Source organism: Pyrgilauda ruficollis, unplaced genomic scaffold (genome assembly GCF_017590135.1).
Source record: "Pyrgilauda ruficollis isolate IOZ18807 unplaced genomic scaffold, ASM1759013v1 scaffold109, whole genome shotgun sequence".
Taxonomy (NCBI): Eukaryota; Metazoa; Chordata; class Aves; order Passeriformes; family Passeridae; genus Pyrgilauda; species Pyrgilauda ruficollis.
Genome location: NW_024509099.1, coordinates 413500 through 436196, shown reverse-complemented (window position 1 = coordinate 436196; position 22697 = coordinate 413500). Strand labels below are relative to the sequence as shown.

Here is a 22697-nt window from a genome sequence, read left to right as displayed (position 1 = left end):
TATTAGTACAGTCTAAACAGTAACACTGTCATAAACACAGAGTATGACTTAGAAACACAAGAAAATAAAACTTATCATTATGCTACTATGCATATTACTCTCTAACAACGATACTAAAAAAATCAAGTCCACACCTTCATCTATGCATTTATGATCTAAGGCTTTGGAGGCTGCTGTCTCCCTGCAGTGTACTTAAAGCTCTGTCCCCTTCCAATTTTAATAAACTCTTTCAGTACCTAATATCTTGAAAAAGGAGTAGAGAACTGAAGAAAGAAAAACCTGGAAATTGAAGAAGTAGGTATACTGCTACATGTTAGCAGTTACTAGTTACATGTGTGCTTGATCATAAAGAAAGGTTTTCATTTGTGGCTATCACAGATATTACTAAGACTGGATTTTAATTCTTTAAATAATACTTAATTGTTGAATTTGCTTCAACTGCTTCAAGATAAAGGCTGTATAACTAAACTGACAAATCTAGCCCTCAAACATGTACATGGACACAAAGCACAATATGTATTTTGCTAGTATGTAATGATCGCTCCTTTTATCTAGCAATCCTTTTTCCATGTATATACATATTTTTTCATATATATACATATATATACACACACACAACTGTGAAAGCTCAATGTACATGAATGTTTAAACACAGGTTAGAAAGCCTGTTGTCTGTGAGGCTGAAGAAATAATGATCTTATAAATTCTTATATTTATTCATCCTATAGAAAATCCCAATGCTTCATTTTTTTTATGAAAAAGGAAATTATACTTATTCTGAAAGAAGGCATTTCAAAATCCACAAAATAATTTACAAAACAATTTCATTTTCTATACTATGCTCTATCCTGTACATTTATCTAAGATTATAGACCAAATGAGATCAATGTGGGGTTTTTTTGTCCTTGTTCTTCCAGTTGGAGGGGAAGGAAGAGTAAGCAGTGGTGTGGTTTTAGCAGGACTACTCAGTTGGAGAGTACCATTCCTAAACCATGACAGAAACTTATCATTGAACTTCAGCAGTAAAAATCTCTCTGCATAGCCCTCACCAGTGATGAGATAAGGACAACAGGAATGCACTCACCATATCGTTGGCTTGAGCCATCATTTCGTGAGATAAGTGAAGCAAGCAAAGGACTGTGCTTTTTGTCACACCTTTTCCCATGAAGGACATGGCATTTCCCCCCCACTCAACATAAAATGATGAGATGACCTAAGAGCAGGGGTACAAGTTCATAACAGCTTTACGGTAAACTGCACACAGAGTACAAACTGTTTTACACACTAAGTCATTATTTAAACCCATGAAAAGTTGATAGATTTCTAGCTGAATTGTAAGAATTTCTTTATTTCTGAGTTATTTGATTATCTGATGGTTTCCTACGTATTTAAACTTCTGAGCATCTGTGGTTTTTGGTTTTCTGTTCAAATGAAGAATACAATCAAGCTTAAAATAGTAAGCTGTAAGTTGAATAGAAGCTTGAAAGTTTCTTTTCATGGACCTGGAAGTTCATTTATTGTACCCAGGGTTTCTTTAGCTATGTCTGGAATTAAAAATAATTTTTTTTTCAAAATTCAGTGTTCAAGAGAAAGTGTCATTTATATATTTTGTTGTGATTTGAAGAAATTGATCAGCTTTCTATACAAAATACTAATAAACAGAAATAAAGGTCAGTGAATCCTAACATAAAATAAACTGTCTGACCAAATAAGTAACCATGCATATTAAAAGGCATGCTGTTTTCAACAAAATATGCCCCAAAATACTTTTTAAAAAATAATAAACTTAGAAGATACACTTCTATATTTACTTTCCTCCATAAAATACAGTGATTTAAACCTCTGCATTTGTGCTGTTGCTCTTTCTTTCAGTGTCCCAGCCTACAGAAGTTTTTTTATACCCACTTTCCACATTCTTCTCCAAAAGAAACCCACATTTACTTTCATATTTAGGCCAAATAAAACTGCCTAATTCTTCTGAACAAGAGCATATGCATCACAAGTCGATTTCATGCCATAATATTTATTATTTTTTTTTCCAGTAATAATCTTTCTTTTGCATGACAACATCTATAACCTTAGTGCCATTTTTATCCTAGACTTCAAATGACAGAGCTCATCTAATCAAACAGATCTAAAATGCTTATTTCTTTCTACTCAAGAAATCTGGGCAAGTTAAGGCCCCTAAAACACCATATCTGTTCTTCATCAGATGTATTGGTATTTGAACTAAAAACTTCTAAAAGTGAATTTTATTACTGAATAGGTGTTAAACAAACAGAAAGTCAGCATTATGCTTTTCCTTTTAAGAAGACTGGAGTTTTCAAAAGATATCATTTTAGGAGCAAAAGCTAGCTGTCTACCACATCCACGGACTTGACAAACATAGAAGAACACTAAAAATAAGAAAGAAATTTTGTCTTTTAAACAACCGCAGCAGCTTGAATTACCTCTTTTCTGCTTTCTCTGTGTTAACAACCTACCCAACAAGCTAATCTTCTCCCAGACCACCTTTCATATGTGGATTTTGCCTGGGGGAAGTTATCTTGGATTTTTCCTCCTGGAGTTCCAGTTATTAAAAACACCACATACATATTTTATCTTGCTTAAAACTAAGTCACTTTGTATTACCTCTTAAACCAATGATGAAAGCACATGCAATACAACCAATCTTCAGAATACACAGAACAGATCAGAACAGATATCAGAACAGATACACATCAGTCTAGTCTCCATATCATTCCTATTCACTTAGCAGGAAAAGGCATCTTTCCCACACCTATATTGCTATAGTGATGACATTCACTAAAAGTACATTGTAAAAAGCATAGTATCATTAGTTACACAGTTCTTTACCTGCATTCAAACCAAAAGCTAAGTAAGAACATAAGCTACTCACCTCAAGAAGACCTGTTAAATACTTCTTACAAATTGTGATAGGTTCAACTGCTGCAGAATAAGTACTCCAGCCTGGAAGAGCAGTAACATGAACCATTCCTTGCAATGTTCTCTCCAGTGATGGGAGTCCATAAAAATGTGGTGCATCTGTTAGCCTCAAGCACTGAAGCAGCTTCAGAGCCAGCTCTGTTCTGAAGGAGCCCGCAAGTTCCAAGCCCTCTCTGGTTTAATTGTAAAAAACAAAACAGATGACCCATCAATATGAAGCTGTTACAAAGAATAATTTTGAAAATGGCCAATGCCTCATTCTTCTTACTGTTAGCCTGTGAGGCTCAGCATCTCAATTACTTAATATTACATTAAGCAAAGAGTAATATGAAATCAGATTTGACATTTCTAGCTTTTCCCTGGTTCTGAAAATATTGCATCTGGTTACAATGAAGTTGCTTAACTAAAAAAAGACAAATGAGATATATGTCATTATTAAGGAGCATGTTAAATAAAGAGCAAGAGATTGAGGACAATGGATGACACATTGAGAAGAGCTGCAAAACTCAGTAGTTCCAGAATCACACAGTGTCTAGAATATTCTAAGTTGGAAGGGACCAACAAGGATTATCAAGTCCAACTCTTAAATGTATGGCCTGTTACACTTATGTTTGTTCTGATTCAAGAGACAAGTTTAAAAACATTTCCTGCAAAAAACAATAAATCTAGAATTAAGTAGATAAAAAATACAGGAGAGTGAAATACATAACTAGCATGGATTTCTATAATATGCCCTTTCCCTGCTGTCAAAACTTTTAAAAAACAACCAAGTGAAAATAATGAAAAAGATAACATTTTTAAAGTATTTTCACAAAGGTATATTGTGACACTAAATAACCAAATATTACCTTAAACTGAAATTTTAGTAGCTCTTAGGATACATTTGGGTGGAGAGATTCAATGTGGGAAAGGTTTTATGAGAAATGTGAAGAAAAAATAATGTAAATTAATTTCTGTGTTTGCTCAACTGACAGAAAAAGGTTGGAGCTTCATGCTAAAAGTAGCTGTTGCAAATAGGCCAAAAAGGAGTTCAATGAAAAGAAACATTTATTGCTATTTCAAATATTCCAATGTTTTACTTTACTATAAATACATGCTACAAAATCAATGCAGTTACCATTTGCTCATGCAAATTTGCAGCAGCAAAAAGGAAACAGCCCATCTTCTCCATGTAATCAATTTAATTATCCGTTTGCTAAGTGATCACTAGCACATTCTCTTTCACATTTCCTGGTTAATTTCCTAATTTTACTGTCAAAAGGAATATCTGATGTTGATTTTCATTTCAAGAGTGTATATTCACGGTTCAGAGCAACTGAGCCATGATGTAACAACATTCAAATTGTGACCAAAATTCAGCAGCAATAGGTGTTATGACGGCCAGTCAGAATCACAGAGGCAAGTCCATTTGCATTGTACCTGTCAGTCACTGACATGGAACAAACTAACAACAGGTTAAAAAGACGAACGAGTTCTTTATCCAGTCGTTGCCTGACAGCAGCCTGTGTTTCATCCACTTCATCCTGCACTTGGGATTCTGGTCGCACCAGAAGGTCCGTAAGGGATTTTGGCTGCTAAAAGAAAAGAATAAAAAAATACAGTCACATAATGCATTGTTTAAATCCTCTTTTAATGCCTTTGTTAAAGCCATTTTTTCTGTTGAAAACTTGCAAACCACACACACTATAAACCAGAAATTCCATGATTACTTAACTAAGAAGTAACTGCAAAGTTTAGTGAAAAACTCCTATAATTACTAAAATCATACCACTAACTTGAATCTACTAAATGCCATAAAATAATCTAGTGTTAAGGCCTTTCAAATATTCTGGCATTAAGAAGGCAGTGTATTATGAAGGATGAAAGAAAGCTCAAAGTATAACCAGCAATAAAAAATAGATCACAAAAAAACAAAACACAGTAACAAAATTAGTTCAGGCTGCAGTTTGGACTTCTAAGCTGCTTGAAAGACTTCATATCAAATGGCTTTAAGGTTTTATATGAATGTATCGAATGGGCCATACCTAAAAAAAATGTATAGGCTTCCCAAGCAGCGATATAAATTGAAGTACCTGTAGTCTATAAGTAATTGAAATTAAGTCTACAAGCGTTTTTCCACAAATGCTTACATTGTATTTGCAGATGGGAAAATGCAATTGCATGCAGACTGTATCTAACACAGGACACCCTTTGTAAGACAATGGATGCTCTTCCATGTTACAGAGGTAATACATTTGCAGCTATGTAGCTAAGCATACTCTCATGCAGCTCTGTAGGTGCACACATGTGTGTGCAAGTACAGTTATATGGTCAATCAAATCATATAAGTATATATAAGAACCCCATTCTTACATTTTTAAGCAATGATTTCAAGATCCACTTTAGATGGTCTGACTCCAGATTTGATTTCTGCTCTCTAAGCAACTTGTTTAAAAATCTTAGGACGTCTACCAAAAGCTTTTCATCCTCCACTGAAGCTGGAAGCACTTGTAGAAACCTGCAATACAAATAAAAGCTTTCATACTTGTACCTTTTTAAAAGAGCATTTAAAATCTCAGGCTAATAGGACTGAAGTCACCTGCAAATGTTAAATTATATGGAGTAAATATGTATATTACACATATAGCAAATATGGCATTGTATTAGCCAATGACACAAATATATACAATATACTGTTAATATTACTGTTATGCAAAATAGTTATGCATACTTTAAAATCTATTTGTATATGGTAATAATGGAATTCTGTTTCATAAACTGTAGAGAAATCTGAGCTGGGTCACGTACAGGAAATAAAAAGTTAATTATCTATCAAATACTAGCATTTGGTAATAATAGCAAAGCTTACCTATGTATTTCAAATAGTCCTTATTTGAAGTATTTGATGTTTTTGTGTATGTAAATTGCTAGATCACATAATCTTTGAGATTGGAAGGGACTTGCAGGAGTCCCCTGGTCATGCCACCCTGCTTACGAAGGGACATGTGCAGCTGGTTGCTCAGGACTGGGTCCAGGAAGCTTTTGAGTAACTCCAAGGATAGAGATGCTACAATCTCTCTGGGCAATCTGTGTCTGTGTTTGGTCACCTTCACAGTAAAATAGTGTTTCCTGATATTCACAGGGATCATCTTGTGTTTCAGTTTGTGGCCATTCCTTCTCTCACTTGACACCACTGGAAAGAGCCTGGCCCCACCTTCTCTTCTGGTACTCGTACACACTGATAAGAACCTCATTCTTTCCTGTGGAGTATTCTTTCCTCCAGAAAAGTTATTTATCAGTCCAAGCACTCTCATCCTTTACTCAAAAGAAAGATATTCCAGTCTTTCATGATCTTTGTGGTTCTTCATTGGATTCTCTCCAGTATGTGTGCTCCATATGATTCTGTCTTATACTGGCAAGTCCAAAACTGGACCCAGAGCTCCAGACCAGCGCTGAATAGAACAGAAGGATCACCTGCCTCAACTTGCTGCTAACACTCCTCCTAAAGCAGCCCAGGATAACATTTGCTTTTTTTACTGCAAAGACAAAATGCTGGTTCATTTCCAGCTTGGTGTCCCACCAGGACCCTCAGATACTTCTCTGCAAAGTGGCTTTCCAGCTTGGTTCACCCCAGGGGCATGGGCTTGCTCCTTCCTCCCCAGGTGCAGGATTCTGCACTACCCCTTGTTGAACTGCCTAAGGCTCCTGTCAGCCCAGATATAGATATACAGATATATAATATATAAATATATAGACATATGATAGACATGTTTGTGTATATATATACATATATGTATATATATCAGAATCAGAGATGAGCTGACAATCAATTCCCTAAATTTAAAACACAAAAAATAGAAATGTTACCACTTAGTACAACAACCTTTAATGCATTCTTGTAGTCAATAGCTTACCTGTTCATTGCTTTCTGCCAAACAAAGCTTTTCAAAGTGGTTCCACAAGGCCCAGAACTGCATTTTAATGCAAGTCTGTCATTCAGGACATAGAAGCTAAGCCTAGTGAGAGCAGTTCTAACATCCCTGTGGGATGCTGCCTGAATGATCAAACTAAGACAATCCTGCAGTCCATGGTTTGTGTGAGTTATTTTCAATATAAGAATGTCTTCTGAGGAAAGTTTTAGAGAGTCTAAAAATCTGAAAAGGCATAGAGAAAAGTTATTAACTGTCAGCATTTTGACAAACTGTTTCAGAGAGTGTTGGCTTCTTCCCCTTCCTGATTAACTGAGAAGACAAAAGCGAAATTGGCTTAAAACATTATTTTTGTTAGCCAATTCTTTCTTCACTAAACCTTCGAAAAAACCAAACCAAACAAAAAAACTAAAACAAAACCAAAAACAACACCATCACATGTACATCATGAGATGTTTTGAGTTCTTTGGAAAAATTATACCTAAATAATAATTCTTAGTACTACCATTAAGAATATTTATTTGAAATGTAATCCTTCAAGAAAACCAAGAGAAAGTCATGCAACTTTACAGCTGGGGGTCTAAATAGTAAAAAAAGAGAGTCAGTTCCGTAAGAAACCCTAATGACTGTAAAGAAAAACAGCCACAGAGCTCATTTAAAATTGTTTGGAATTAGCCCGACTATCAATAAAAGTTAGATCAAGCTCTAGACTTCATGTAAAAATGCAATTTAGGTAAAACATTAGCTGTGACAACATACCTTCATGCTCTTGGGATGCAATCCTTTACGTTTAAATGACAGCGTTCTCAAACAAGTAACAGCTTGAACTGCTGTTTGAAGTTGAAAACCTATTTAAACTTCATGAAACACTAACTTAATTGAGATATATTGGGACTTGAAAGATAAAATGGCTCACCTTTCTGTTTCCTTCTCATAATTTACCAGCTGCAGTAGGTTTTCAATCCCATGGTACCATGAGAGATTCCAAGCTGTTTTAAGCATATCTGCCACAGGTTTCATAGCCAAGCACTCAGAAGACAATGGCACCACAACAGTATTAGGGCTAACTACATGATGAGCAGTGATCCTGACTGGGAGATGATACCTAAAAATACACAAATAACAACAGTTTTTTTGAAAGTGGTTGGTGAGAGTTTTTTTTTGTCTGCTCATTTTTAAATTAAGTGCTTTATTACAACCAGCTTGTAAGTTTGCAAATAAAGTTCTTGAAGCTTTTTTACAGAGAACAAAGGCATGGAGAAAAAAATCCCTATTTAAAAACGCTGATGTCATCATCATAAAAATGCTTTGATCAAGGTTCCCCTTCATTCTGTCACTTCCATACTTCAGGTAGGACAGCAAATGGAAGTCAGCAGTTAACTGTAAAACAATCAAAACCAATGAACCAACGAAGCAGCCAGCACCCACACGTACCTTCTAACAACAGCAACAGGTAAACTGAAGGCAGGTACCTCAGCATTATTACTGGCTATGCCATCAGCCCTGCAAGAGATTAAGTCATAGTTATTATGCTCTATTTTAAGATTTGATTTTCTCCTAATGCTACATATGTTATTTCCTTATTATTTCTCCATTTAGCTAGATCTTTACTAACCCATTGGTGAATAATTTGTATTAATAAACAACATTTTGTCAAGATTATCCAACATTAAGATATTTCTGAAATCACACACATAATGGAATACTTATTGCAGATATACTGTACATTAAAAACTCCACATACTTGTTTCCTTTTTTCTCTTAAGAGGAAAAACCACACATTACAAGTATTTTCAGTATATTTCACGTGTATGAATTCTAAAAGCATATTTTTCATGTACATGCAGGTTTTAAATAAAATATCATAAGCTGAGGTCTGTTGCTTTAAAGACAACTGCTACACTTAAAAGCTAAAGTAAATAGAAGAATTCTAATTAAGCTAAAAAAAACACATCTACAGCTAGCTATTTGATTTTTGTAGTTTTGATTAATGGAAAAGATGCACTACAGACCAATCAAGGGTTTTTAAAAATAAACTTAAAATTTACACTAAGGTATTCGTAGTGCAAAACTGTACCATGTAGGCCTCCAGAGCATGTAACCCAATTATCGAAACAATCTGGACTACAAACACGCAATTTTGGATCTATAAAAGTTTGGGGCATAACTTGTCTGGAGAGATATAAAAATTTATTTCTATTAAATACTTAAATTTTTCTACAATATGCTATTAAATAAGTGGATTTTCATACCATGTTTCTGTTCTTGCTACTTCATCAAACAACAGAAGACAAAGCAATACTGTGGTTTCAGTTAAAACAGCACGATCACTTTGGAGTATCAGGGAAACTGAATAAAATAAAGATATTTAAAGATATGTTAGGAAAAAACTGATACCTAATAATACATAGAAGAAAAGTAGTTAAAAGCAACTGCTTTCCACAGTTTCCTGTCAACACCTTCAACACATGCCACAACATGGGAAAACTAGCACACAGTGATTTATCTTTTAAATATCAGAATATGATATCATGAAGTGATCCAAAGTTCTTAAGAAGGTATTTTATGAAACATAAACCATCTTTTGACAGGGGTATTACAGTGGAAATACAGTTCTCACCTCTGAATAGCAAAAGCAGTAGAGAAGGTTGCTGTGCTAGGGACAGGCGAACAACTGGGTCGGCACACACAATTTTGCGTAGGAGTGTCAGACACGGTACCACTATGGATTCCATAAGCTGCAGGAACAGAGAAAAAGATTAAATAAATAAAACTATCAGTAAAATTTATTATGATGCACTTAACATAGACTAATACTGTCCCACTATTAAGCAATATATTCCATTATTTGTAAAAGAGAAGTCTAGAACTTACTTAGACAAGCACATTTCAGCTAGATGACAACCGCATATTCTTAGAAAAATTTTTTACTTGTTGATTCATTTTATTATTAATTGATGGTAATTTTATTGGTCTCTGGATTCATAACATAATTATAACATTTGCTTTCAAATTACAGAATTTTTAAAAGGATATATGTAAGCTGAAGGATTTAAAAAAAATCAAGTATTTGCAACAATCTAAATTTATTTATTTTAAAAAAATGTAAATAGTTTATTATATCACCCTAATTTTCTGGATCCCAGCTTGTCAGATCATAAGAATGGAAAGCAGTTTGCTAAAAGTTAAAGTACCAATGAATGGCCAAAAATACAACCAAAGTCACAGCTCCTAAGAATGAGAAGGGAGTATTTCTTTCACAGTATTATTACTTTGCCTATGAGTTTCTGCCTTTAAAATCTGTTTTGTAAACAGCATCAACAAATAAATTTTATTTTCGTTCCACAAGAATGAAAGCCCCTACTTATCTAGTATCTAGTTATATATAAAGACTTATTTAGATGCTGACTTTTATTTCTACTACTTCTTTCATTTTCTTTTCTCAGTGGCCACTTTTCTAAGAACATGTAAGATTTTTTGTTGAATTTTCCTTGATATTGACTCTGAAATTTTTAAAAATCATTCAAGGGGAGAACCAAGGATCTGGACTAAATTCCCTCAGGATAGTGTCCAAATGACATAGGCACTAACGAGTTGTTGCCTGAGCCCTTCCTGGATTAAATTAAACTTTAAAATAATATTTTTAGCCCTTTATAAAGTTCATCCCAGACCCTTACTTGATTATGAAGAATCTGCTCAGGGCAATATATTTCCCATGCTTGTCCTTCTTTATTATTGAGTAATACCTACTCACTACCCAAATCAAAACAACAGTTTCATTGCTTCTCTTTCTAAAGAAGATACTATAATACTGACATAAAAAAACCAACCGGATATTCAGAAACCTGAGGAACCCAGTATTTCAATTTCTTCAACTGCATTAGAACAGTTTACTGAAATACTTCTATACAAGAGATCGTAAATTGGACAAGACATTCTTTAATGCTATAGACATAATCTTAGATACTGATAATCTGGGGGAAAAATCTGCTATTTCTGAAAAAGTAACTTTCATTAGTTTGACCAAAAAAAAAAAAAAAATCCCATTAAACCTCAAGCAGCTCTTTTCTCTAGAACATTTTTAGAAAAAAAAGTCATTACTACACGAAAATTCTCATGGTTTCTTAAAAAAACTCAAGGTTTGGACTGCTGGAATGCAGTAACAATACTATGCAAGAAAACCAAAAATCTTTATCCACCCAAGTCACGTTGAGCACTTTCTAGCTTAAATGTGCTTGCATGAAATGATTTCAAGGAATGAATTCCAGAAAAAAAAAAAAAAAAAATCAAGCATCAGATTACCCACATATTACAAAAACAGAAAGCACCATCATCTATGCCAAGAGACCCTCCCTGGTGAAGTGATCTTTTATTCGTCAGAAAATTATTTATACCTGAAATTCAATCTGACACGTTTACAATAGCACATCATAAAATTACATCTCACTTTTAATTACAATTTGCTTCAGAATTTAAGTTTAGAGACTATTATACATAACATTTTGCTTTTTAATGATCATTAAACATTTTGTACTCTACTGAGAAAGCTTTCAGGGAAGTTTTGGTTCATTCCGGAACCTCACCATACACAACTCTCACGAAATCTTTTCTCACAGGTAGGGAAACCAATCTTCTCTCATTAAAAGAATCTTAGCATTATCAAAATGAGAACAAAATACATATTTTAATTATAATTGTTATTGAACACTTGCATTAAGTGCTGTGTTAATGCATGAAGACCAGTGTTGCAAGTGCAGAAAAAGGCAGACTCTACGACTGTCATGCTGTGCAATGCTTGCAGAAGAACCTCTAACAATACTTTTACCTTGCCATCCACGTGTACACACTCATTAAGGTAGGCCAATATCTTTTCTATCACACCTAACTTTTTCAGAATGTCATGCATTTTGGTATCTGTAGGAAAAGCAGAAGATAACAAGAATGACTGGTTCTGCATGCATTTAATATCAAAATGGTTAATATTAATATTGTTTAATAAGATTCCAAACTCTTGCTATCTATAATAAGTTTCTAATATTGCCAATCAATCAACAGTAATACAGATCTCTAGCAAGGCAAGTCTTCTCAAAGTATTTTTACCTGACTATAGTAGCCCCTTGAACACCAGATTCTCAAATATGTTACATAAATTCCCACAAGAATTTTATGTTGACGACTATAGTAGCCCCTTGAACACCAGATTCTCAAATATGTTACAAGAATTTTATGTTGAAAAATTACAGGTATCCCACTGCAACTCAATTTTAGTCAAACAAGGATGTCACTTCAAATATTTCAAAAGACTTTAACAGTTTAATATGGAATTGAAAATGGTATTTACTTAATCACCATGAGAGTATTTTCCACTGATATTACCCTTTAGAGTAGTTGGTTTAAGAAGATTCAACAACATAAACTGCAGAAAGGTATGACATTTGAATTGGTTGGATTGGTTTGTTTTTGAATAAAATGTTTGTTTTTAATAAAAAGTGATCCTTCAAATGCAATTTGTCCTGACAAAACTGCATTTTTTCCTTCACAATTTCATCCTATGCTTTGTTTCAAATTTGAAACATCTGAAAATTTTTGCAGTCATAACTACATATGTTTTATGAGACAAAGGAGATACACTTCCCCATTTTTGTGGCAATTTTTCTGATAGTATTTTTAATATTATCTAAGATTTCACCTTCCCACTGTAAAGAACTTATATACTCTCATTAGAATCCAAATTCCTTGAAGAAAACATGACTGAATTAGAGTTTGAGTATATAAAGGTTTGAAACTCCACAGTTATGCACCAGAGTTATGCACGAAGTGAAATAATGCTCTAAGATTGCTTACTTGCATTGTAATTCAACAACTTTTTTTTACCAAAATTCACAAAATAAAAATTACAAAGAGGACCCTTAGCACAAGCATACAGACAACCTAGCAAAACTTCAAGCTCACAAATGACCAGCACATGAACACAAATTGTCAGAAGAATTTTACCTTCTAAAATAACAACCAGCTGCTCAGCTGCAGACTTCCGTAAAACTAGGTCAACAGCATCAGAAGTCAAAATGTCATACAGCTTTTCAACAGTTTCTGCCTAAAAGTAAAACAATATTAGATTTGCATCGATGATGCTACCATGAAACAAAGATACCAGCCAAATTTCCTAACAGGAAGTAGAAAAGAAAAATATCTTAATTCTTTATTAGACTGTATTTGATTAAATCCTATATAAATGTAAGAGGAATGTATTAGGTTACAATCTTTTTGCAACAAATCTCTAATAACATCTGTGGAATATGAAAACCAAACAGTTTCTAGTGCATCATAGCTGCAGAATTCTAACAAATAATGGCTAATTTATGTAGGACTACAGAAATCTTAACACTATGCAGAAATGCTAGAACATGCTTTTAAGTCTGTAAAGGGGACTGACTTTTTAATGGCAGTAGAGTCAAGCATCTAAGCACTTGCTTATCATATTGTTAATCAGAAAGTATTGAGGGGAAGGAAGAAAGGAGAATGGAAGGGAGATGAGAAATCAGAAAGAAAAAAAGAGAGGCATTCCCTTGAGTCATACACTCATGATTTGCTTCAAACTTTGCAACAGCAGCAATATTAAGTAAACACAAGTTTGCAATCAAGTAAACATATAAGTTTGCAATCTGTTTTAAAATATTTCATATTAAAAATTATTTGCGCCTGTTTTAGTAAAAATTATTTTTGTGGGAAAAAAATATATGAAAAAAATCTATCCATGCAGAATGAAATTGCTATGAACAGACTAAGCCTGTGTTCTCTGCAATCAAATCATTCCTGCAGAGAACAAAAAAAGGAACGATTTTTTTCTTAGTGTTGCAAATGGTAGCATAAGAACTACTGTTTCAGTGCACACAGAAAGAATACATCAACAGATTTCTTTTTATGAAACAAGGCAATTTGTATGAAACATTGCAACCTTCTCAAAGTGGAAACTCAGAGACTGAACAGGTAGAAGAGCAAAATTAGAGAGTTTACTAACCTTAATTATTGAGTTCATTTTATCATCCAATTTTAGCTCCATAGCTCCCTCTATAATAAATAAGTTTGAAATGCTGGAAAGGACATTACCATCCAGGCACGGGCGTTTCAGGTTTGCCCCTTCTTCACTAAGAACATGGAATGCTAAATGTTTTGCAGCCACAGAACGAACTCTAAATGAACAAATACTTAAAATAAATATATAAAGCACTCATACTGGAAAATTTGAGCTGTCTAGTTAGAAATTAATTCATTTTAAAAGTTAATATGGGGTGGAAGTACCAAATTCAGAATTCATTAATCAACCTTTCAAATCAACGTTTTGGAGAAGACACTGTTGTCATCAAGATGAGATGATGTGCTGAAACACTCCAGAGCATTACTCACTGCTGCTTTTTTGAGAAGAGAAGGCGCAGAGCAGCCTGTAGTCTGGGAGTTCCCGGGAGAATGCCCTCTCCTTTGTCAGTGGTTGTTTCGCTCAAAGAGAGGATGCATTTACCTAAAGTATCTTTCGTGTCAGCATAACCCTAAGTGAAACAAACAGCAAACAGAAATTTCCAGAATTACTGGAAAAAAATCCACTTATTAACTTAGCAAATTAGACAAGGTAATTAATTCCATTTTAGGGGCTAAGGGAGAGGGTGGAAAGAGCAGCATAAAAAAAAAAAAAAAACAACTATGCAGCTATTTTTAAGAAAACATTCAAATTCTGCGGATTAATATTTCTCTGTGAAAAAAAAATTAATAAATCATCTTGTATATAAATTAAAGTAAAAATTTCTTTACATTGGTCGGAGGTGCTTTGAACCAAATCTTCACCCTTCAAGCTGTTAACATGATTCTGCTCTATAAAGCCAGTTTCCATTCCCATAAATAAAATTTAGTCCCTACAAGAAAATTATTTTAAAACATTAAATTCTACCTATTTTCAGATCTTGATCAAAGCGTTTTCGCACACAGACAAAAGGGAATCAGCTATATCAAGTAGTGATATTACAAACGTTTTAAAAGTAGAGCAAAATACAATGCATTTTATATGCATCTGGTAAACACAGACCTCTGGTATACCCTACTGTGGTATCTATTGTACAAAGCCACTACAGGCTACAGAATAGAGGGAAATTCTACTCACAAACATTTCTCACATGTTTAGCCTACATCTTATATTATATCCCCAACTATTTAATCTTGAATGTCAATCACATGTAAAATATATATGCAGGTAACATAAAAAAGTTCTAATGACTGGTTGAGAAAGCTCTGAAATAACCCTTCTCCCTTCTCCTTTAAGTTCTCAGTGTATTTCCTCTACATATTTTTCTTTCTTAGCCATCTATTTCACGGCCCATCTTATTTGCAATTTCTCCTCATTTTTGCCTTGATTTTTGTGCAACTTGCATACAGAGAAAAGTTATATAAGCTACCTTTGCAAAATAGGGCAATACCGAGGCGCAGGCAATTAATGAACACACAGCAGGGAAACAAGTAAGGAGGTATAAATATTGAGTGTGATTTTTTGGAGAAAATGAAGACAAAAGGTATACTTGAATTTATTAGCTAAGAGAGAAATAAAGCAAAAAAACAGATACCAAGCAAATGCAGCAAAATATCTAATCTGGAAGACTAAGAGCAGACCACACTAAGGAAATTTCAAGTACTAGTAAAAGAACAGTAAAGAATCCAGATGAAGTAATCACGCTGAAAATCCAACTGAGAAAGGTAAAAGTTCCATTCAGATCAAGCTGAGAATAAAAATAATGAAAATTAAATTTGTACGCTGTTGGAAACATGAAAACTAAGGTTCAAGGGATACTTCTATAATATTGGAAAAAAAACATCAAAAACCAATAAAAAAATAGTTTAGGCTGATTGCTATTTTTTGAGTGTGTATTTGATCAGAAAACTATTACAGAGGAGCTACAGTTTTCAAATTTAAGACATGGGAGACATTCCAGTAATTATGAATGCTTTAATCTGTCATTGCATTATCCACTTATATCTTCAAAACTTTTAAACCCCAGTCAGTACTGGCTATTTGTGCTACAATATTTCAAATTTCATGCACAAGTAATACCAGGCTAGGACACCTATAAAATATTTCTCCAATTGACACCTGATAGAACAAATCTGTATGTATGCTACTGTTTATCTATTTTCCATCTGCTACTTCTATCTGTTATTTAACCTGATATATGTGATTGCATACATCAAATTCAGATTAAAACACTTAGAAGTACCTGTAAAACAGGAATTACAGGACAGAGGGCCTCAATAAACTTGTTCCAAGTCATTACTTCCATCATTAACCGTCCTTGCAACAGATGTATCAGAATGGCCTTGGCTGTAGAGTTCACCTGCTCAATAAGAAAAAAACCAATCCACTAATGCAACCACCAATGTGTCTAAGTCAATTTGTCAATGCTGTAATTGGAAATGTTATACAAAAACATCTCAAAGACAAAAAATGTTTACTGCAGAATACTACACTTAATTGCCAGTTCAACTACATATTAAGTTGTTTGAAAAGCCTCCAAGAGAAAACACACAAATAGTTCTGCCTCAACAGCACATAATTATTTTCTCCTTAGAACTCTGGTTTGTATTTTCTGAAATAAAATAAATCATTACTTAAAACTTCTACACCTGTTGGTCCCTCTATCCTGCAGGTAAAAGCAATTCTGTTTCTCTTCTTTCCTGACCTTGCCTTTCTGAGGCATTTTATTCCTGGTCTATTATATGCTTCTGAAGGTACAGAAAGACAAGAGACTTAAAGCCATTATGTGGCTTTAAGTTATGTGTTATGTGGCCATTTCACTTTCCTGAGGCAAAGAGTCAAACTAAGGAGGCTACCGAATATTTCAAGCTGTATCATAATTAATCTAAAGTTCTCTATCAAAACCAAAAAAGCTGTATGATACAGCACTTACACTGCATTAACGTATCCAGTATATAATCTACATAACATGTAATATTAGAGTATTTACAAGCTAAAATTATTAATGCAATGGGAACATAGGAAAAAAGCCCAGCTTATCATAATTAACTCTTCCCTACATAGTGTGAAAACACCTATCTTCAGCAGCTAAAACCCTACATTTTATGCCAGAGCTAAAAAAGCTCTCACCCCAGGCAACAAGGACAGCCTTTAATAATATCACTCTAGCCTATCTTTAGAGAAAGACTGGCTTTACAGAACCATATAGCAAATATCAAGCCAAACTTGAAATACAAGGTTTTTGTCAATTTTTTTCTCAATGTCACATGCCTAAAAGATTAAACTGATACTTTATGAACACTTAAGCAGCAGTTATACAGCAAGAAGTAATATAAATTAAAAAGATACTTGGATACAATGTCCTTCATCTATTTTGTTAGAAATATAATAAAAATGCACTATAAGGTAGGAAACAGAATGTGACAAATTTGTAAATAGGCACTATCTCTGATTTCTTAAATTCTGCATCAATTGAAATCTATTTCTTTTGCTTGAACAACCACTAATACAGAAAACTCTCAGTCTTTTTAATAACATATCCAATAGAGTAGCCAAAATAAATGCTTTCCTTGCAAAAGATAAATTACATTCAAGGCATAAACATATAGCACATTCTCAAAGACATTTTATTTCTCTCTTTAAAATGCTCACATCTAAAAAAATCACTTTTAAATGGAACTGTGCCTAATACTGAATTTAAAGAAAAGTCTCATTCCAGAAGAGAAGCTAAAAATATATAAATAATTTGTTAGTCAGTGTCCTTGCTGACTGTAGGGATGTTATTGATCAGCTATAAAGGAGGTGTTATGAAAAACACAAGTAACTTTATGTCCTCTCACAACTCCCTACTTAGCTCTATAGGCTAGTGGACACATGTTAAGCAGTCATACATATAAGTTAACCCAATGGAAATTTGGTCCTATCCTACATTATAGAACAATTCTGTAATACTCCGGTAACTATATTTAAACACAGATGTTTGTGGTGGTGAAATACAATTATATAGCAAAGACTTGCAGATTTAAAGTGTCTTTTTGTTCCTCAGCCAGTTCAGAGGTTACCCCACTTTTACAAAACTTGAGACTTCAAAGTTCATGTTTCCCGTAAATGTGAAGTACCATACATACTTTTTCATCATACATACATTTTACTAGGGCTCAATATTACAGGAAAAAAAAGTAAAAAAAAAGGTATCTTATTTCATTTTTCATTAGTCTTTATTACAGTTACTAGCATCCTATGCACATAGTATTATCTTGTCTCTGAATTAATTGTATAAAAAATCCTTCCATTTACTACAACCTTACTATTTGCATAGCTTTCCTGTATGCAAGAAACCATATTTGGTCAAAACTTCAAGTAAGCATTAGACCACTATGGAGAATATCAACACCTACTCTGCATGCACACCAACTTACAAATGCAGCTAGCAAACACCGTACCTCATTCTTATCTTCCTGAAGGCCAAATGTGCAGATTTCATACAACACTTTAGGGTGCAGAAGAAAATGTACTCCCTGGCAGACTGAAGGCACGGGCTTCGCAATATTATGGATACCTAGACAGTCCTTCAGTGAAAATAAAGTTGGTTAGTTTAAAAATTCAAGTCAGTCTCCACTACCACATCTTGTTTTATAGACAGACCAAAGTTGTCATGCAGTAAAACACTTTTTCCATGCCCTTTGGAGGACTAGTTTTGAAAGCTAAACATGACAGCCCTGGAAAAAACACAATCTGTTTGGATCACTGATTGAAAATTCCTGTTACTACACAAGACTAAGAAATAGAAAATAATTTTGGCTTTATTTTGAATAATTATGAAAATAAATTTTAAAACTTGTATATTGCACTAAATAAGACAATGTTTGGCATTACATTACAATAAGAAAAACCTAAAACAGGCTGGTAAAAATCTTGCAAAAAGAGACAAGTGTCATTCAGCAGAGATAAGGGTTTTTTTCAGAGAGACTAGTTCCAGCATATCAATACATTAGTGGATTGTGCTACAAGCACACCAGGTACAGATTATGTCCATAATAAAAAATAAAAGTTCCAATCAAGTATTATATGAAAATACAAAAATTATTTTTATTTTTTGAGCCAATATTACTGAATACCTAAAATGACCCGATAAATATGACACTGCCATTTCCCAGCACAGAGTACAGCCATACTTTCAGGAAGTTCATGCTCTTTATCCCTTGGGCTATCATTACAAAAAACTAAGGCCATGACAAAACACCCATGTAAAAAAACCCAAAACACACACAACACGGCTCCACAACAGGGAAAAAAATCCAAAGAAAACAAAATACAAACAACATTAGGAGTATTTTAGTATATAAAAGGATTTACCTGTTCTTTACGTATCATTTTTAAGTGCAGTACCTGAAGTCTAACCTAACCAAGTAGATTTAATATCAAGAATGTAACAGCAAACTGCAAGCCCAGGCCTATGCTGATTTTTCAGCATATAGCACAGTAAAGAGAATTTGTATTAAAAATGCTTCTAATGACAAAACCATACAACATCCATTATTGAGTGCAACACCAAGAGTGTTAAGTAAGCATTAATTCAAACCTTAACCACTTCCAAACAGCAGTGATAGGCTTCAGCTTTTATATTCAACAAAGGATGAGACAATAGATGGAGAAGCAACTTCTGACCCTCCACCTGAAGCAATGAGTTGGCTTCAGCAGACTTCCAACTAAAAATAAAAAATAGTTAATTAAACCAATTTATTTTACAGTACCTAAAGATTCCTACAAAAATTTTCTTGTTAAATTTCAGGATAATCTCTGAAAAATACTTCCTGTAATGGTATACATTCTGGAAAACAGTAAAAAGTTCAGAGATGACAACACATTTGCCAAAATCATAGTATCGATCTTTGTGTTTGTATATTTTTATTCTTTTAAACGTGTAGGTAATCAAAGACCATAGTTTTTCAAAACTCTCTGATCAAAATTAAGAGCCTAAAAAAATTGATGTCCATCTGAAAACATAAAATTCTATTGAGTTTCAGTAGATACCTTTGATCATATATATGATTATAAAAAACACCTGTGCTTTTAGAATTTTTTCATTATAGAGGTTAAAGTCCATCTCACTATCATGATGGGAATTGGTATTAGTTAAAAATTGAATTTCCTATTGCCTGAAACATCAACCAAACGATGATAAATTCTAAAAGCATTAGAACATTGAAAAACATTTTTACATTTCATCATTTAGAACAATTAAATGAAAGCTCTTAAATGTAGTCTCCTTTGAAAAACATCCCTAAAGTCAAGTTCTGAATCAGTATATAATTAAATTTTTGTTCTTCAATAACTTTTTCAGGCACCATAAAGTAACTTATTCTCTAACTAGAGACATGGAAAAATCGTAAAAGCAATAAAAATATGCTATTTAATAAATTAGATGCCATGTTGTAATATAAAGCATCTTGAATAAAGAAAGTCCTTTAGGATTTCCGAAAGAAAAATAAAAGTCAATTATACACATATACTCAGGACAAAGGATTTTCAAGAAATCTGAAAGGCAAGTCTAAGTGTTTAAGACTGCTTCCTTATAAATCACATAGAATATAGTTAACTTTTTCGGAACTAAAATTCAGTTTTCAAGAAATCCACAGAATGGCACAAAGCGGTCTGTTCAACGGCTAAAAGAAAATAATTGTTCCTACAAGGAATAAAGAAATGAGTTCCTACTTGAGAAACCTTTTCCACAAAAAAAAAAAAAAAAAAAACATTTTCTCAAGCAGAGTTTTAAATAGTAATATACTTACATATTCGAGCATATGTGAATGCATTCTTGAAGCAAGGGAAAGTGTAGGTGGAAGGGTAGACTACTCAAAGCCTGATCTGCCAGTTCTAGTAATTCAGAAAGATTCTTGTCCCCCTGTGAAATAAAATGAAGAAAAAGAATGAAACTAACAAAATTAGTAAAATTTAAAGTATCAAATATTACTGCATAATATTTTCAAATTTATCATAATTGAATACTAAGTAGGTTTTTGTCCAGTCTTTCCCAGAGTTTATAATTAACTAATCCAAAACATTTCAACAAAAAAAAAAATTTACAACCTGTTCTGGGGAGCTGAAAGCCCTTCAGCTGCTGAGTCCCAATAAACTTCAATTAAACTCAGTAGGAATAATGTGTCTAAAGCATGAACACTTTAACACTATTCAAATCAATATTTTTTTATCAATATGCATTTTATGTGAGAAGAATATAATAAAAGATTTAACTATTAAACTTTTAACATATCACTATTAATAAGCAAGTTAGATTTTTTTAAAAATTTAAGTGCATATGTCTTCATCATATTTGGTAACGAAATACATTAAACATGAGCCATTTAAATTTGATGGAGTTAATTTCATTGTAAAGAGCATTTTATGAGCAAAGTAATGCTTCTATTAACTTCAGAACTTGACTAGACAAAGGATAGATTAACTCTGATTTAAGACAGCACTATATTTTTATTCTGTATGATATTCACCTATATTAGTATCAATAGAACCAGCATTGTGCAAAATTGCTTATCCATTTGGATAATTGAGAAGTATATTTCAGTACTGTGCTAGAATCTCTTAATAAAGCCGTTGTCTTCATAACAAAGAAAAACACAAACCTCAGCCAGTCTAGTAGTTGTTTACTAAAGCTGCAATTGCCAAAGTAGTGGGGATTTAAAATTTTCTGAACTATATATTTAACTCCTGAACAACACACATGAACCCACAGTATATATTTTAATAGATATAAAATAATGAATATATAAATACATATTATATATAAAGATATATATTGATATACAGGTATATGTATATAATAAGCAGAGTATTTGCTGCTCCTTTCTTTGCTCATAAGAGGTCCTGTGCCTTCTTCCAATTTCTAATTGTTTATTTCTTTGTTTTTACTTCAGATAAGATTTTTTACCAACATCATGACTAGTATTAATGAAAACAAATATAAATTAACTACACCTAGTATCATACAGAATACTCATATTGGGGAACTTCCTCTGCTATGTTAGACTTTAATTTTTACTAGAGAGAAAAGAAAGTGAGGAAAGAAATTTGCCTAGAGGAAATATTTTATATAATAAAGTTTCACACCTCCTTATGAGCTTCAACCATAAAGCTACAAGTGCATTCAATTGAATATGCAGCTTCTGAAACTTGTTTATAAATACTGTAGTTCTCAGTACTCATCTGCTCCAGATAGGCTGCAACGGATTCGTGTACGCTTGGGTATTCCAAGGAGAATGACATATCCAGTGAGAGAAGGAACAAAGCATTCAGCAAACTCTTTTGTGTAACTTTACTCGCCTTTGAAAAAGAAAGCAACTGTCAGAATAACAGCCTGAAAATACAGTAAAACCAACAATACCACTTGCAGTCACTCAACAAATACAATCATTACTGCTGCTACTGAAAATTTAGAAAACACATTTCATTAAATGAGTTTTATATGAAGAATTATTTTTTCTTCATTAAAAGTGATAGTTATTTAGCTGTCACTCCTAATATCAGACCTGCAACCAGTCACGGAAGTTGTGTATGATCCAGGCACGGCACACTGCTGCCCAGAGTCAATTCACTGTCTGACCACGAGATGGCAGAGAGTACACAAACCACAATTATTTCTGTATTTAAAAAGCTGTCCACAATTCAACATGGTCATATTACAAACTAAGGATTGGGATTTTTCTTGTTGCTTTGGGTTTTTTCTTTTATTTTTAATTAAAAGTGAACATGCTTCCAACTTAAATTTTGACCTCAAACACAGTAACTTTGTTCTACACAGAATGGAAACTTTGCAT

General features: G+C 33.3%; 1 protein-coding gene across 1 annotated transcript in view; it reads right to left on the bottom strand.

Moving 5' to 3' along the window:
• RTTN (rotatin) overlaps window positions 1–22697 on the bottom strand; it is a 78812-nt gene that overhangs the window by 39106 nt on the left and 17009 nt on the right. The window contains exons 12-29 of the mRNA XM_041472828.1: window positions 21991–22203; window positions 20658–20770; window positions 19448–19574; window positions 18309–18434; window positions 16109–16225; window positions 14259–14398; window positions 13873–14044; window positions 12849–12948; window positions 11680–11768; window positions 9475–9592; window positions 9107–9203; window positions 8289–8357; window positions 7771–7959; window positions 6840–7079; window positions 5299–5443; window positions 4366–4520; window positions 2900–3119; window positions 1085–1213 (exon numbers count right to left, since the gene is read on the bottom strand). Of these exons, the coding sequence (XP_041328762.1) occupies window positions 1085–1213; window positions 2900–3119; window positions 4366–4520; window positions 5299–5443; window positions 6840–7079; window positions 7771–7959; window positions 8289–8357; window positions 9107–9203; window positions 9475–9592; window positions 11680–11768; window positions 12849–12948; window positions 13873–14044; window positions 14259–14398; window positions 16109–16225; window positions 18309–18434; window positions 19448–19574; window positions 20658–20770; window positions 21991–22203 (2559 nt within the window). The remainder of the gene's footprint in view (window positions 1–1084; window positions 1214–2899; window positions 3120–4365; window positions 4521–5298; window positions 5444–6839; window positions 7080–7770; window positions 7960–8288; window positions 8358–9106; window positions 9204–9474; window positions 9593–11679; window positions 11769–12848; window positions 12949–13872; window positions 14045–14258; window positions 14399–16108; window positions 16226–18308; window positions 18435–19447; window positions 19575–20657; window positions 20771–21990; window positions 22204–22697) is intronic.